The sequence below is a fragment of the Gadus macrocephalus genome, chromosome 3 (genome assembly GCF_031168955.1).
Source record: "Gadus macrocephalus chromosome 3, ASM3116895v1".
NCBI lineage: Eukaryota > Metazoa > Chordata > Actinopteri > Gadiformes > Gadidae > Gadus > Gadus macrocephalus.
Genome location: NC_082384.1, coordinates 15,540,754 through 15,555,147, shown reverse-complemented (window position 1 = coordinate 15,555,147; position 14,394 = coordinate 15,540,754). Strand labels below are relative to the sequence as shown.

At 47.1% G+C, this 14,394-nt stretch overlaps 2 protein-coding genes across 2 annotated transcripts in view; one reads left to right on the top strand and one right to left on the bottom strand.

Annotated features, from left to right (window-relative positions):
• arhgef38 (Rho guanine nucleotide exchange factor (GEF) 38) overlaps positions 1-10,215 on the top strand; it is a 12,915-nt gene extending 2,700 nt beyond the window's left edge. Inside the window, exons 2-14 of the mRNA XM_060047584.1 lie at positions 1,575-1,753; positions 2,120-2,237; positions 2,401-2,548; positions 2,674-2,691; positions 2,810-3,009; positions 3,542-3,675; positions 3,843-3,947; positions 4,323-4,442; positions 4,868-5,287; positions 5,714-5,851; positions 6,879-7,080; positions 8,484-8,758; positions 9,261-10,215. Of these exons, the coding sequence (XP_059903567.1) occupies positions 1,575-1,753; positions 2,120-2,237; positions 2,401-2,548; positions 2,674-2,691; positions 2,810-3,009; positions 3,542-3,675; positions 3,843-3,947; positions 4,323-4,442; positions 4,868-5,287; positions 5,714-5,851; positions 6,879-7,080; positions 8,484-8,758; positions 9,261-9,443 (2,240 nt within the window). The 3' untranslated portion in view covers positions 9,444-10,215. The remainder of the gene's footprint in view (positions 1-1,574; positions 1,754-2,119; positions 2,238-2,400; positions 2,549-2,673; positions 2,692-2,809; positions 3,010-3,541; positions 3,676-3,842; positions 3,948-4,322; positions 4,443-4,867; positions 5,288-5,713; positions 5,852-6,878; positions 7,081-8,483; positions 8,759-9,260) is intronic.
• Positions 10,216-10,256: 41 nt separating this feature from the next.
• On the bottom strand, positions 10,257-14,365 carry ints12 (integrator complex subunit 12). Its single transcript, XM_060047586.1, has 7 exons — positions 14,170-14,365; positions 13,791-13,954; positions 13,338-13,511; positions 12,871-13,055; positions 12,339-12,498; positions 11,285-11,437; positions 10,257-11,055 (listed from the first exon to the last, which is right to left on the bottom strand). Exons 2-7 carry the CDS (start codon positions 13,944-13,946, stop codon positions 10,489-10,491), a joined length of 1,395 nt encoding a protein of 464 aa, XP_059903569.1. The 5' UTR covers positions 13,947-13,954; positions 14,170-14,365; the 3' UTR covers positions 10,257-10,488.
• Between the last annotated feature and the right edge of the window lie 29 nt (positions 14,366-14,394).

The following is a 14,394-nucleotide window of genomic DNA, read 5'->3' as shown; positions in this document are numbered from 1 at the left end:
GTTTTACAAATATAATAATAAACACATAATGTAAGTACAGCTTTACGACTGGATTACATTTTATGTTGAATATAAATAGTTCAACAAGGTATTCAGATGGCCACCCTCACAGTGGTACTCTTTCAGGGCCATTCCTTCTCAATACACGTTGAGATATTATGCAAAGATAAATAACTCACTCAAGTGTGTGCTATCAGAAACTCAGTAGCAAGGTCTAATATTTCCTATTTGCTCGCCGTTGGACACACGATACAGCCAGACCCTTGTGTTCCGGGCCCTTCCGTTCAAGGGCCTTCTGAATGGGCCGAGCGGTGAAAGGCCCTGTATCCACTTTCATGGGAGCTCCTATCAAGGTGAACGTTCCTTTCTACACACACATTGAAAAGCTATACCCCGTCCATTACCCAAGCATAAGCCAGATCACCTTGATCTATGGTAGGAATGTGCCCCAGAAAGCTGAATCTACACTGTACCTGTTCTGTACTGTTTGCATTGTGTGTATGCATGTAAATTACAATTTCCTTGCACAATGTATTTTGCTGAAGCATTAAAGTCGCAAGCTGCAGGTTTATGGGCAGCCCTGACCCCCAACCAATAACTTTTTCTCATTAGTGGAAGTAAGTAAAGTATGCTGTGTTAAATGCTTTAAATGGAATATATTGAGTAACACAAAACAAATCAATCAGCCATGTTTAGCTGTACAAAAAAACAACACTCAAATACTTTAGTGTGCCTGTGTGATAATTTTTTTACTGGGGATGAACTTGCTGGGTTTTGCACCTGTGCAGAGATAGTGCACATTGCAAAATGCCCGTTTTCATGTGTGTGCCTGTTTGTGTTTTTTCACACACCGTCGTGCTTCCTCACTGTCTCACAGCAGATAGAATACTCGCAGATTACAGCAGCGTGATGATGTGTTCCGTAACACGACACGACTCTGAACCTCTCTCTCTCTCTCTCTCTCTCTCTCTCTCTCTCTCTCTCTCTCTCTCTCTCTCTCTCTCTCTCTCTCTCTCCATCTCTCTCTCCATCTCTCTCTCCCTTCCAAAAGAGGAAGTGGCACGTGGAGGCGATTAGCAGGAGTGGAAGCATTGCTTTCGTCAAGCACACCTTATGCCAACACTGAGCATCAGCCAGGGGAAGATTAGGGCAGCAGAGTAATTGACAGGCTGCTGCACCTGCCTGGCTTCTTAAATGAGGCCTTTTGGCGCTCAGTCAAATGAAATTAATTTCTGCGGAGGAGTCAGGTGATTGTAGGCCAGGGTATGTCAGTCTTGCGTGCAGAATCACCGAGCCGGTGATTCTACATTCAACTGAATCTATTTTCATCCGTAACTGTTTAATTTAGGATGCGATTAAAAGTACTTAGAAGTACTACCCTCTGTTTTTCTCATTCTTCTCGTCTTGGGGATAATAAAGCAAATCTTACCCAATACTTTTCTTTGTCTTCTATTATTTACAGTGTGCCTATTCAGCTTTGACTCCACATTTCACCAACAGACAGCAGTCCTCTTCCTCTGGAATGTCATCACCTCACCCACCACCTCTCTCTCTTTCTCTTCGGTTCCCTCTAGAGAAAATGACCCCCAGCGCCCTGTCCATGCCGCTGCCGCCCGACTCGGAGGAGGTTCGCTGCAGGAAGATGAGCCGCAGGGCGAAGGTCATCCAGGAGCTGGTACAGACGGAGAAAGACTACCTCACGGACATGGAGCTCTGCGTGCGAGAGGTGGTGAAGCCCCTGAGGGAGCTTCAGGTACGCTGGCACCTGCGTTAGATTATGTTATCCCTAGAGTAGTGCTTCAGTGTGGAAGTATCAAGCTCACTAACCATCCCCCAGTCCATCCAAAAATCCATGAGGAAACAATGAATGATTCAGCGGTTTTATAGAAGTGATGGGGGGGGGGGGGAATTATGTCTAGTGCCTCAGGTGTTTGAGCCAAATGTTTCTGGGTTCAAACCCTCAATGTCCACAATGTCCATCAATGCTCAGGGATGCTTTGAGCAAGATGCATAACCCCTACTTGCAATTTCGTATATATGTTAAAAAAAAAAAAAATCTGCAAAATAGACGAAAAACAAAAATAAGTGTTAGAGGTAAACATGTTGTCTGTTCCTCCAGGTGGTGGATGTGGACCGCCTGTTCACCAACATGGAGGCTGCATGTGAGGTGTCTGCTGCCCTGGTTCTCCAGCTGCAGGAGGCCACAGCGGAGCCCGACCTGGAGGCTGTCGTCATTGGTGATTACACTCTGCTTGCTCTTCTATGAGGTCCTCTATAGTCAGAGGAAGAAGTGGCTCCATTCCTTAATGACATGCATCTGGAGTTTAGAAGTGGATTTGGATTAAAGCTTCTGTTAAAAAAGTATGTCTTGTCGACGCTCTTTTATGTTATTTTTTATAGGGGACATCTTCATCCAGGCCAAGGGAGCGTTGGAGGACGTCTATAAGATTTACTGCTACCACCACGATGAGGCCAACCAGCTTCTCAAGACCTACGAGAGAGACGAGGAAATTAAACAGCATTTAAACACATGTATTCTATCTCTGAAGTAAGAAGACGCCTTGAAACATTAACCAAACAGTATATTTCTTTCTTTGTAAATATCAAGGAAAAAAAACAGTCATATTGGGAATCTATAACTCATCAATTCTATTTCTGCACATTTTCTTCCAGGCAAATATATGACCTTGAGTAAGTACCATGTTATGTTAAGTTTGTATGAATTTTTTTTTTCTAAATGATATAATAATAGATAATAATAAAGCATAACCCAACCGTAGCCATTAACCCTAACCCTTACCCACACCAGAGGGAAGCCCAACCTGCTGAACATGGGTTCGTTGCTCATCAAGCCAGTGCAGAGGATCATGAAGTACCCCCTCCTGCTGGGAGAGCTGTGGCAGGCCACCCCCAACGACCACCCTGACTACCTGCCTCTGCAGGAGGCCTACACCGCCATCAAGATCATCAACGTCAACATCAACGAGTTCAAACGACGGAAGGATATCGGTGAGCGATGATGATGATGATGATGATGATGACGAGGATGATCGTTTTTTCCTTTGTTTAACAATGATACAGTTCAGCGATTAGCATTTGAGAGACATCACTGTGAGCATGGAGGCCCTTGTAGCCTGTTAACAGGGTCGACATTTATGAAAGCACACACAAATAGACACCCCTATGCACACACAAACACACACACACACGTACACAAATCATAGCGATTATATATCCAGACGCCGGCTTGGCTACGGGTTGGGCCGTTTCAATGATTAGCCAAAGGCCCATTCACACGTCAGAGCGTAGTAGTGTGAGGTGCACTTTCATCACACTGTACAACTGTGTTATTTATTATGACTAACCAAACACCAGGATCCTTTTTATTGCTGTGCTTATGATAATGGAGACATGTGTTTGCTTCAAGGCCCGTGTGGTTTGTGATACGTGTTGAGATTGAAATGGGTGAAACCAACACCACTGTACCTAAATGTCCCCCCCCCTCTCCCAATCTCCCCCCCAACACCTATCTGCCTCCCAGTCATGAAGTACAAGCGGGCCGACGACGAAGGCTCGCTGAGAGAAAGACTGCAAAAGATCAACATCCGCTCCATCAGGAAGAAGGGCGACCGATTCGCCGGCTATCTCAAGATCCTCGCTGGGGCCGAATCTCAGGTGAGAGCAGCATTCCCCCTGCACTCGTTGACTCTGTTGTGTAAACATGGCGGCTTTGAATTAAAGGTTAACACCGGATCGGGACGTATGTATATGCCCTGTACAGGTGATTGCCTTAGAGAGGTGTGTATATGACGCTGAGGCTGAATATTCCTTATCACCTGTAGGTTAAGGACGAAGCGTTCGACAAGGAAGAGAAGCTGTTCAGGAGCCTGGAGAAAGCGGTGAAGCAACTGGTCAAGGACATCCACTTTTATCTGCAGCAAGCACAGGTACTACTCAGACGATAGCTCCCACACGTGCTGGCACTTTTAATCATTACAAGCCATTTCAGAATCTTCCCTGCCCTTTGACTTTGTTTCATCACAAGTGAGAGTGTCATACCCAGATGTATGCTGATATGATTGATCAGTCTGCCAGCCTACCCAGTTGACAGTAGCAACTGGTAGGCTTATCTATCCGTCCTACATCCGGGGGGACACTCCCACTTGTGATGTCACTATGTCACTGGGTAGGGCAGATTGTAATGGCTAATCACACTCGTAATGGCTAATCAAACTTTAAAGGGCTCCTAAAATAGGAGCCCTTTAAAGATTCCCATCGTCTTTTTCCCATGTCCTCCCCCCACCCCCCAACCCCACCCGCAGGAGATGGTGGCTGTAGCGGTCCATAATGTCCAGGACCTGGAGATCATAGTGAAGGACTCCCATAAACACATCACTAATGGAACACACCACGAGAACACCCCAGACCCCTATAAGCACTTTGTGAGTGGGACGGACTGCTTATTTACTAAACAATGTTTAAACCATTAGCTGTGTCTCTGCTTTTTGTTTTCTTCTGCACCCTTTCTCTTTGTATAATGTGCTCTGTGAAAAAGCTCCGCTCAGCAGTGCAGAGGTGCTGTGCAAACACATTCAACTGCATATATTCGAATGAACTGTAAAATCGTTTCAAATGGTTTGTTGACTTGAACAATTGGGTCTTTGCATTGCGGGAAAACCCCAGCACCCATTTAACTGACTTTAAATCTGCATGAATTCCTTCCTCCACGTTGCAGAAGTAAGGGTTTTTGCATATGCCGAGTTTTTGTGCTAGGAAGCTAGAATAAGAGAGGGTCTAGGGTTGTGCTCTGAGTGTTTGTAATCACCTGTGTTCCCCTCTACTGTCTCCACCCTCACCATCCCTCCAGAAAGAGCAGCTGGAGCGCTTGGTGCTCACCCCGCTGACCTGCCTGCAAGGCATGTTCTCCGCGCCGCAGAAGCTCATCCAGAAACGCTACGACAAACTGCTGGACTACTGCAGTCGCCTGGAGCGCTCCTCCTCCTTCAACTCCACCTTCTCCTCCACCTACTCCCCCTCCCACCCCTCCTCCTCCCGCCCCTCTTCCTCGCCGTCGCCCTCTCCCTCCGCCCCTTCGCCCGTGTCGGACGCCCACCTGCCGGCCCGGCGGGACTACGTGGCTCTGAACGGCCAGCTGGTGGAGGAGCTGCAGCGGTTCAACGCGGCGGCGCACACCATCCTGGTCAACTGTGTGGTGTTCCTGGCGGCGCTGCTCCGAGGGCTGACCGACACCACCCGGCACAACATCCCCTCCAAGCACCAGCTGCCTGTGAGGGCCATGCGCGCGCGTTGAACAAAACACCGCCAGGACCCAACCACCAGATAAGGCGACCTCAGACCTCAGCGTGTGATTAGCCGTCACAAGTCACGCGTGGGCTTGTGTCCACCAAGAAGTATGACGGATGGATGAGCAACTACAGCTCATCCATCATTTGCTATCGTCCACTGGGTAGGCTGGTAGATCCAGCACACATCGAGGTGGACACACCCACTTGTTATGTAAGAAGAGGCAGAATTAAAAAAAAGAAGCTTGAAACGGCGAATCACAATCACACCTGGTGGTGTAATAGGTCAACTTTAATAATGTACCAGATGGGAAATCTCACATCAGCGTCAGAGCAGAAGCATACACCAATTAGTTGTGGAAAGGTTTTCCATCTTCTCATGGTTTTGGTTTGTTTTTCGTTTTTTCCAGGCCCCGTTGTCGAACATCAACGAGGTGCAGAACAGCCTCATGGACGAGCTGAACAATCTGACCTTCGTCAAGGACAATGCGCAGAAAATGATGGAGCGCAAGGTCAGCTTTGAGCGCCAACGAGAGAAGAAACCCATGGTAGGTTCTGCTGTGGCAGGGTTGCCATGAAGGGAGATCTGAGTCTTAAGTCTGAGAACTGCACACAGAGATAGTTGTGAACAACAGAGGGCACATGGCAACTCACTGACACAACCGCCCTGGGAATCACCCTCCGGGGGGGTTGGCTGTAATGCCATCATGTGCAAAGGACCGCATTCTGTTATTGTCAGGGCGGTGTGCCTGAGAGTGGATCTGGTTGCTCTCAGTGTCATTACTATAACAAAGCCCTCTGGTATTACCTTCTTCCCCCCCCCCCTCATTGACTTCTCTATACATGTGTAGCTAAACACAGTACAGTGTATGCTGTGGCCACAGCAACCAGGAGACAAGGGACAGCACTTGAATACTTTTACTGCTGAAAGAGGAACGTATGATTTGAGTGCTTTAACTTCTACCTCAGCTGTGTAACACTATTATAAGGCGTTAAATATACAATTGTTATCACACACCCAAAAACAAAACTTAAGGTATTTTTATTATATATTTCTCGTAATACACTCCTGCACCTCTGGTTGGTGCAGAGGTGGAAGAACATTCTAGTTTACAAAACTAGATCAAGAATACCTTTAACTTCAGGATGACGCATTAAAGAGAGAATGTATCCAGAGAATCTATTAATGGATCCATTGAATGGATCTAATCCAACTACTGCACTATAGATTTGCATAGGCTGCCACTGCCATTTGTTCCATATAAATCACATAACGTCAAGTCATTTTATTTGTCTAGCCCATATTAGTAAATTTATTCAGCCGGTGATTCACAGCCAAACACACCTGAACCCAAACCTTCTAATGGGCACCTCATAACCCCCCAATTTCAAAGAGAAGAGACCTTGAAACCCCCCACTGAGGAGGGATCCCTCCTCATAGAAGCAGTTAGGTGTGTGATCGGTGCCTAAACAGGCTGACTCCCAAAACACAAGCACCGGCCGAAAAACACCAAACCCAAATCAACCCTGCCCATCCTGTTTCTCCCGTTCTGCTTTGGTGTCCGGGTGGTCAAGGTGGAGGAGGTGCAGCATCAGACGGAGCCGGACCGCGTGTGGCTGCTGTCCGAGTACCCTGCCTCCCAGCTCTACCAGCTGAAGAGGAAGTGCAACGGCAGCCAGGAACAGGACCTCAGTCTGCTGGAGGGGGACCTCGTGGCCCTGCTGGAGGACAGCGACCCCCACGGCAGCAGCAGCCGCTGGCTCGTCCACACCGGAGGTCCGTGTTTGTGTATGCATGTGTGTGTGTGTGTGTGTGTGTGTGTGTTTATTCATTGCAACCCTTTACACAACAATCTTATTTTTTGGAGTAAAATAAGCAAATACCCTTATTGACACTGATATGTTAACTCAACACGCAAGACAAATTCCCAAGGGGTTTGCTGATGTCATGGTTGTTCTGTTTGCCTGGAGATGGTTGCTTCACAACACCGTCTGTTCACTCTTTCTTTCTTCTCTTGCTTAGGGTTGCATCTGTAGCAAACAGTATTAGAATGCTCCCTTAAGGCCTTATTCACAGAGAAAAATGCATTAAAACTGTTATCAGCCTGACACTTCTTTATTACTTGTGTTACTAGCAACTCTTAATGGCTGTGTGTTTTTGGAAAGGAAGTAGATGGAACTGTAGATCCATACAGTTCCCTCCCCTGAGAGTCCGAGAGTTCAGTTTGTGCAGCGTACGGTTGTTTTAGATATTGCACTCAATGAGTCACTGTTCTTCTTTTGAACCTCTGCTTCTGCAATCGTGGAAATAGGACTAGGAAATAGGTAGCCTGGCTATTGACAGACCAAGCCTGGGGAAGCAGCTTTCATTTTATTCAGCTCAAGGGGCGTGATCATCGGTCCTGGTTCTACTTCTGTACGCAATTGGCTGCTTGCCGCCGCTTCCCTGTCGTCATTGTGTGTTAAACCAGTCAATAGCGCGCCAGGGGGGGGGGAGAAGCCAGCTCGGTTTTTGGCTCCCGCAAAATCGGATCGGAAGCAGAAAGAAACGTATTGCTCTTCTCCAGACCCTTCTGCAGGGCGAATTCAAATCGCCGGCAGAATGGGCGGGGCTACCCAGTCTAGGAAATAGGAATAGGTTTTCTCATGGGTTATCAAGCTGAATGATGGCAGATGCACAATGGGATTCAAAAAGATGCACATTAATATCTTATTAAAATGAAAATTACATAACATTTAGGCTATTCCATTATTATCTGTGTAATCTAATCTGTTCTTCCAGTTCTACATTGGAATGGTTATCCTCTGCCATAGGCCTATATAATGGCACGGAATACCAGCAACGTAGTTAATTAAAAGTTATTTGCACAGTGGCTAAACTATAATAAAGTATGTTCCAAACAAGATAGAGCTAGGTATCATCGACCAACTGTTATACAAGTCAACCTTGCATAAAGGACCCGTCCATGCTAAACTATATAATGCAAAAGTGACAAAGTCTATCAGCATTCACTCCTCCTATTGATCCAGATAATAACAAATTGTGTCATTGTGTGTGTGTGTGTGTGTGTGTGTGTGTGTGTGTGTGTGTGTGTGTGTGTGTGTGTGTGTGTGTGTGTGTGTGTGTGTGTGTGTGTGTGTGTGTGTGTGTGTGTGTGTGTGTGTGTGTGTCTCCCTCAGGTACCCAGGGCTACGTGTACTCCACCTTCCTGAAGCAGTACAACCCTTTGAGAGACGTGACCAGGGCCGGGCAGAGCGTGGTGGAGCAGCCCCAGGAGCAGCTGGTGGATGAGGACTTTGACAACCTCAGTCTGTTTGTGTCAGGCAGCGGCAACAGCAGTCTGCGGAGCTTCAGCCTCCACACGGCCGACAGCGGCTCCATCCTGTCCGGCCTGCAGGGGGAGCTAGAGGGCCTGCAGGACCTGGAGGAGTCAGTGGACGAGGACCCTCAGCAGGTGTGTGTGTGTGTGTGTGTGTGTGTGTGTGTGTGTGTGTGTGTGTGTGTGTGTGTGTGTGTGTGTGTGTGTGTGTGTGTGTGTGCGTGTGTGCGTGTGTGCGTGTGCGTGTGTGTGTGTGTGTGTGCGTGTGTGTGTGTGTGTGTGTGTGTGTCCCCGTAATTGCAAGACTACTGGAGGAGAAGCACTGAGAATAGCCACATTTGAATCCATCAATCCATATCTTTATATTACAGTGAAGAACGTATTGGTGTATAAAGCTCCAATGTACACCCAGACATTTCAGCTATGGTGCCAGGACAGTTTATAGTGCTGAGGTTGTTCACAGCCTGAAAGTGGTGGGTTCATAGAACCCCAATGTCCGCAGTCTACCTGTCGCTTGAGCATGATGCCTGAACCCCAACATGCTCATTGAAGTATACAAAAAAGCACTCTAAGACCCTTTGGAAAAAGGCATCTGCTAAATGACATTTTGTTATTTTCTGTCTTATTTTCTCTCCAGTTTTATGCGGTGCATGCGTTCCAAGCACGCTGTGAGCAGGAGTTGACGTTACAGGAGTACCAGCACGTAAGGATCCTTCAGTTCTCTGACCAGGGCGGGAACAAGGACTGGTGGCTAGCTGAGGCTCACGGACAGAAAGGCTACGTTCCCGCCAACTACCTGGGAAAGATGTCCTATGCCTAAAAACCTAAAAGCAAATGGCATGATAAATTCACTTTATAGTAAGTGCTGCAGAAATTTCAAGGATTGCAATGGATTAATATCCATAATGCATTGTAAAACTGGTGTTCAACTGATGCGGAACAATTTTCATTGTCATCAGATTTGTACAATGCAGACGGCCAGCACATTTTGGTTCTTCATGCAAGTGAGCTGTCAAGGGGTGATGCCACCAATTTATGTAACCACGCCGAAACATTTCCGGCACATAATTTGTGTCAGAATTTCCCCTATTCCCTGCCTTACTTTTCCCCTAACAGTATAAAGTGTGGAATGGGAATGTGGGAATGAAAGAACAACCAATTTGAACATGGAGTACTGGTTTTCACTTGATTACATTGTGTTGTTATAAAGGTTTTATCAAATAGAAAATATTATCGATTATGAATGTGAGATAGTGAAGGCCTCACTTGTGAAGGATATTGTGAGGAAATTACTTAACCCAATTATCAAAGCTTTCAGGCCAGAAGTGTTGGCCTTTAAACCTCATGTCTTGACAGATTATGACTAGAAGAGATATATATATGGGCAATTTTGCCTAGCACTTTGTATTGTGACAAACAGTGTTGTTGATATATTTATACTAATGGATAAAATGAAGTGATCGACTCCCGTTAATGAAGTAAATGTTTATGTGAAACTCTGAAATGATGAAATCTATATATGTGAAATTGTGAATATTGCTCTTACACATATTTTGTTAATTACTAAATAAAGATTCTCTATTATATAATTACGACATGCATGGAATGAAATACTGTTCTGCAATCACGACACTTTATTTAATTTTTTTTGTTTATTTAGTTTGTCAATAAAAAATATAGTTATTCACGGGTAACATTTGTTGAGACCAAACCAAACGAGGCACATAGACTCCAGCAGCACTTGAAACGAGAAACAAAGAGCACCCTCGTGAACGGTGTCACACCCTTTGCAGATGGATCATTAAACAAAATGTCTGCCCTCATTCCCCACATCCGCGCTCAGTCTCTCTCCTCCGCACCTACGCTCACTTCTTGAGCTTCTTCTGCGCCGCCTTCTTCTTCACCATCTGAAGGCGCTTCATGGCGTTCAGCTGGGACTCCTGCGAGGTGGGGGCCTTGTCCCCCGCGACCGCCTTCGAACCGTTCCCGCTGTTCCCGTTCCCGCCCCCATTGCTCCCGGACCCTCCGCCGTTCCCCCCGGAGCCGTGGGACGACCCCGGGGACCCCCCGCCCCCGGAGGGCGCCTTCCCCTGGCCCTCCCCGCTGGAGGAGCGGTTGAGCGACTGCTTGCCCAGGGTGAGGGGCGGCGGCTGCTTCGACGGAGCCGCGCTCGAACCGCCCCCGTTGCCGCCGCCGCCGCCGCCGCCGGACGGTTTGGCGGCCCCCGCTCCGTTTTTGGTCCCCCCCGCCAGTCCCGACAGCCCCGCTGGCTTCTGGGCGCTGGCGTTGGTGCTGGAGCCCGAGGACGCCAGCTTGGTGCTGGACATGACGGAGGAAGGGGTGGTCTTGGCCACGAAGGCGGCCCACCCCGTGAGGCCGCTGCCTGCGGAAGACACGCTGGTGCCGCCGGGGTTGGCTGCAGGCGCGGAAGTCTGCAGGGGGGAAAAGGGAAGGAAGGTTTCCGATTAAAAGTAGAACATCGAGCCATCAAAAACCCAGGATCGTCTCATCGGAAGGTTAGGATCATTGAAAATATAAATCATTCATGTGATGTTAACTAAAAAAAATCAAGAGCCAGATAAAGAATAAGACAGTATGTTAATGAAGACAACATCCCCTGATTGATTCTATAAAGAGCTGAAAACCACTTGGAACACCTACCTTCAACTCGGTTCTTTTGAAAGCCTGAAAGCTGCTGGCGGCGTCGGTCTTTGACTTCATCTCCGTCTTCTTCACCAGCGCGTCCTTCACTACGGGGGCGGCGGAGGCCGCGACGGGGCTCGACTTCTGGGGAGGCTTCTGGGGTTTCTGGGCCTGGAAAACACACACACACAGACACAGACAGACACAGACAGACACAGACAGACACAGACAGACACAGACAGACACAGACAGACAGACAGACACAGACAGACACAGACAGACACAGACACAGACAGACACAGACAGACACAGACAGACACAGACAGACAGACACAGACAGACACAGACAGACACAGACAGACACAGACAGACACAGACAGACGCACACGCACACGCACACGCACACGCAGTGATATTGATACATTTAAATGACATTTACATAAGGCCGGAGCTTTAACCAAAGCATTTTTCCGATGAGGCTAAGAACAAGCCAAACACACTCTCCCTCTCCTAACAACAGAATCTGCAATTCTTTTGGGTATTACTTTGACTACAGTTGTTGTCAAAACTCTCTTTTGATTCAGCTTTCAACCAAGTTTGTCCCATGAAACCACTGGAAAGAGTGAGCCGTAGGAATCAGAACACAGGGAGAGTCTACAGGTCTCAAGACTAGCATTTCTACTTGTTCGGGAGAACCCTTGTTCTTATATCTATATACAAATCTTCTAAAGAAAAGACCTAGCAACCACCTGATAAAAGGTGGCAGTCTTGAGCCCTGGTCTAGGTAGGAGCATCAATTACAATTAGGGCATGTAGCAGACGCTTTTATCCAAAGCGACTTACATCGGTTAATACACATTGACACACCGACGGCAGAGTCAACCATGGAAGGCGACAGCCAGCTCGTCAGGAGCAGTTAGGGATAAGTGTCTTGCTCAGGGACACATCAACACTCAGCTAGGAGGAGCTGGGGATTGAACTAGCAACCTATCGATTACAAGACAACTGCTCTACCCCCTGAGCTAAGCCGACCATGTACCCCATCACAGTCCGGTGATGGAGAAGGACTTACCAGGCGTTTCATCTGCCTGGTGCAGCGGGCGCAGTGCCAGATGAGGCGCGGGTCGTTGACCTCCTTGTCCGTCACCTGGGGCTTGTGGCAGTCCTGGTGGTACAGGTTGTGGCACTCCTGGCACTCCACCAGCTGGTTACCCATGGTGACCGTCATCTGCCTGGAGTCATTGGCAGGTGCACAAAAAGGCGTTGGCATCAACTATTCCATCAATAGCTCTCCAAAATGATCCACTGCATGCATGCTGGTGATTGTTGAGAATGAGGACGTACTTGGACCCAATCCCATTTCTACCCCTTACGCCTTCAAAACAAGGGGGAGGGGTAAGGGGTAGAAATGGGATTGGGCCTTGATATTTATCTTTAATATATCTAAATGATCCATTTTGCGTTAACCATATACTTCTATTAAATATTTGGAATAATTGTCCAATTGTATTTTGTATGCATTCCTTGTGACAACATACCAAGACAAATATTCATTCTGATTGAGCTGATTTAACTATTGTTAGTTAAATAGGTGACCCCCTTACCTGCACACCACACAAGCCAGGCCCATCTCCATGGCAAAGTCGTCTGCGTTGGTCTCATCGTAGTCGTGCATGCTGGGCTGGACGAGGTCCTTGCTGGTCTGAACGGTGATGGGCGACGAGCGGCTCTCCTGCCTCTCCAGACGCGGCTTTTTAGGAGGCTCCACCTCACACAGCTCAACCCTGATCTGTGTCAACCCATGGGAAAGAACATGGTTACATACAATATCACGTATGCATTATAAGTCGATTCACTTGATCCTGTGAATATAAGCAGGTGAAGTGGCATTTAGCTTTTCGTTTTTGGTTGGATGCTTTCATCCAGAGCAACTTAGTTAACTTCAGATCATTCAAGGAGCAGGTAAGGGTGCCTGCATGTAGACTGCAGGCATCGGGGAAACCCACTACTTTTGGCTAGGTAGTTGAACATCCTATCCACGGGCATGACTAATGTACTACTAATGCATTACCTTTTCGGCAGGGCGTTTCTCTGCCTCCTTCTTGCTCTTCTCCGAGTGGATGGACTTACTGCTGCCACTGCTGCTGCTGCTGCTGCTGGGGGATGAGGAGGAACTGGACGAGGACTTGGAGTCCTGCTTACTGAGGCTTAACTTGGACGCAGATCCCTTTGGAATCTCAATGTCCTAGTTATAAAATATAAACACAATGTACCAGAATTTTTACTTTTCAAGAAACATTGAAGAAAGTAAAGAACAAAATATCGACTGAGGTTATTTATAGCGCATTAATAACAATGAGACTAAATTCAATATACAGTATATATAGGCCAATACAAAAAATATATTATAAAGCATACCAGGAAATTAAACACCATATAGCAGAGGAAATGTCGAGTCAAGCAAGTTAACGTTATAGCATTGAATGACATAAACAAGGAAATAGACCATGTGTGTACAGCATACCTTTATCGATGATCGGTACGATGAATCACTACCTCTGGACATAGACTCGTCGAGCAGGGCTCTGAGTTTCTCAGCTGAGTCTTTGCTCTTGGAGTGCAGGAAACCCAGACCCTTGAGGAAGATCGGATCCAACTCCAGACTCAGGGCTGTTGCCATGGTTTAAACTGCAGGTGGAGAATGCATGATAAAGCGTTGGTTATACTCAAAAGCTTCGTAAAGTCCCATGTTAGTTAAACACCTCTTGCCATTAGAATGGCACTACAAGGTCAGAAATGTCCAGGATTGTTAAGGTCTCTGATAAAGCACAATGACAGATAGGGATGTTACAAAGGGTTGCACTCTACTCCATCATATTACTATCACGTCCTTGTTCATTTACCTTTCTTATAACGTACGAAAGTGATTAGAAGGTACGAATCCAACAGCCGTGTAGTATTTACAACGGACACACACTAAATGTTAACGGACATTAGACAGAAATCCAGGCGCTGATCAGCCGGTTTGGTCCATAGATGTGAGTCGCACTTCAGCTGCTTTTCCGTCTTCATCTGGCGGTGCATCCGCTTTATAACTCCGGAGGAAACTGAAAATACTTAATAAGATT

Excerpts from the sequence above, each read along its gene's own strand:
- ints12 (XM_060047586.1), bottom strand. The coding sequence starts at position 13,946 with ATGGCAACAGCCCTGAGTCTGGAGTTGGATCCGATCTTCCTCAAGGGT. Across the intron at positions 13,056-13,337 it reads AGAAACGCCCTGCCGAAAAG|ATCAGGGTTGAGCTGTGTGA; the intron begins GTAATGCATTAG and ends GGGTTGACACAG. Across the intron at positions 11,056-11,284 it reads TCAAAAGAACCGAGTTGAAG|ACTTCCGCGCCTGCAGCCAA; the intron begins GTAGGTGTTCCA and ends TCCCCCCTGCAG.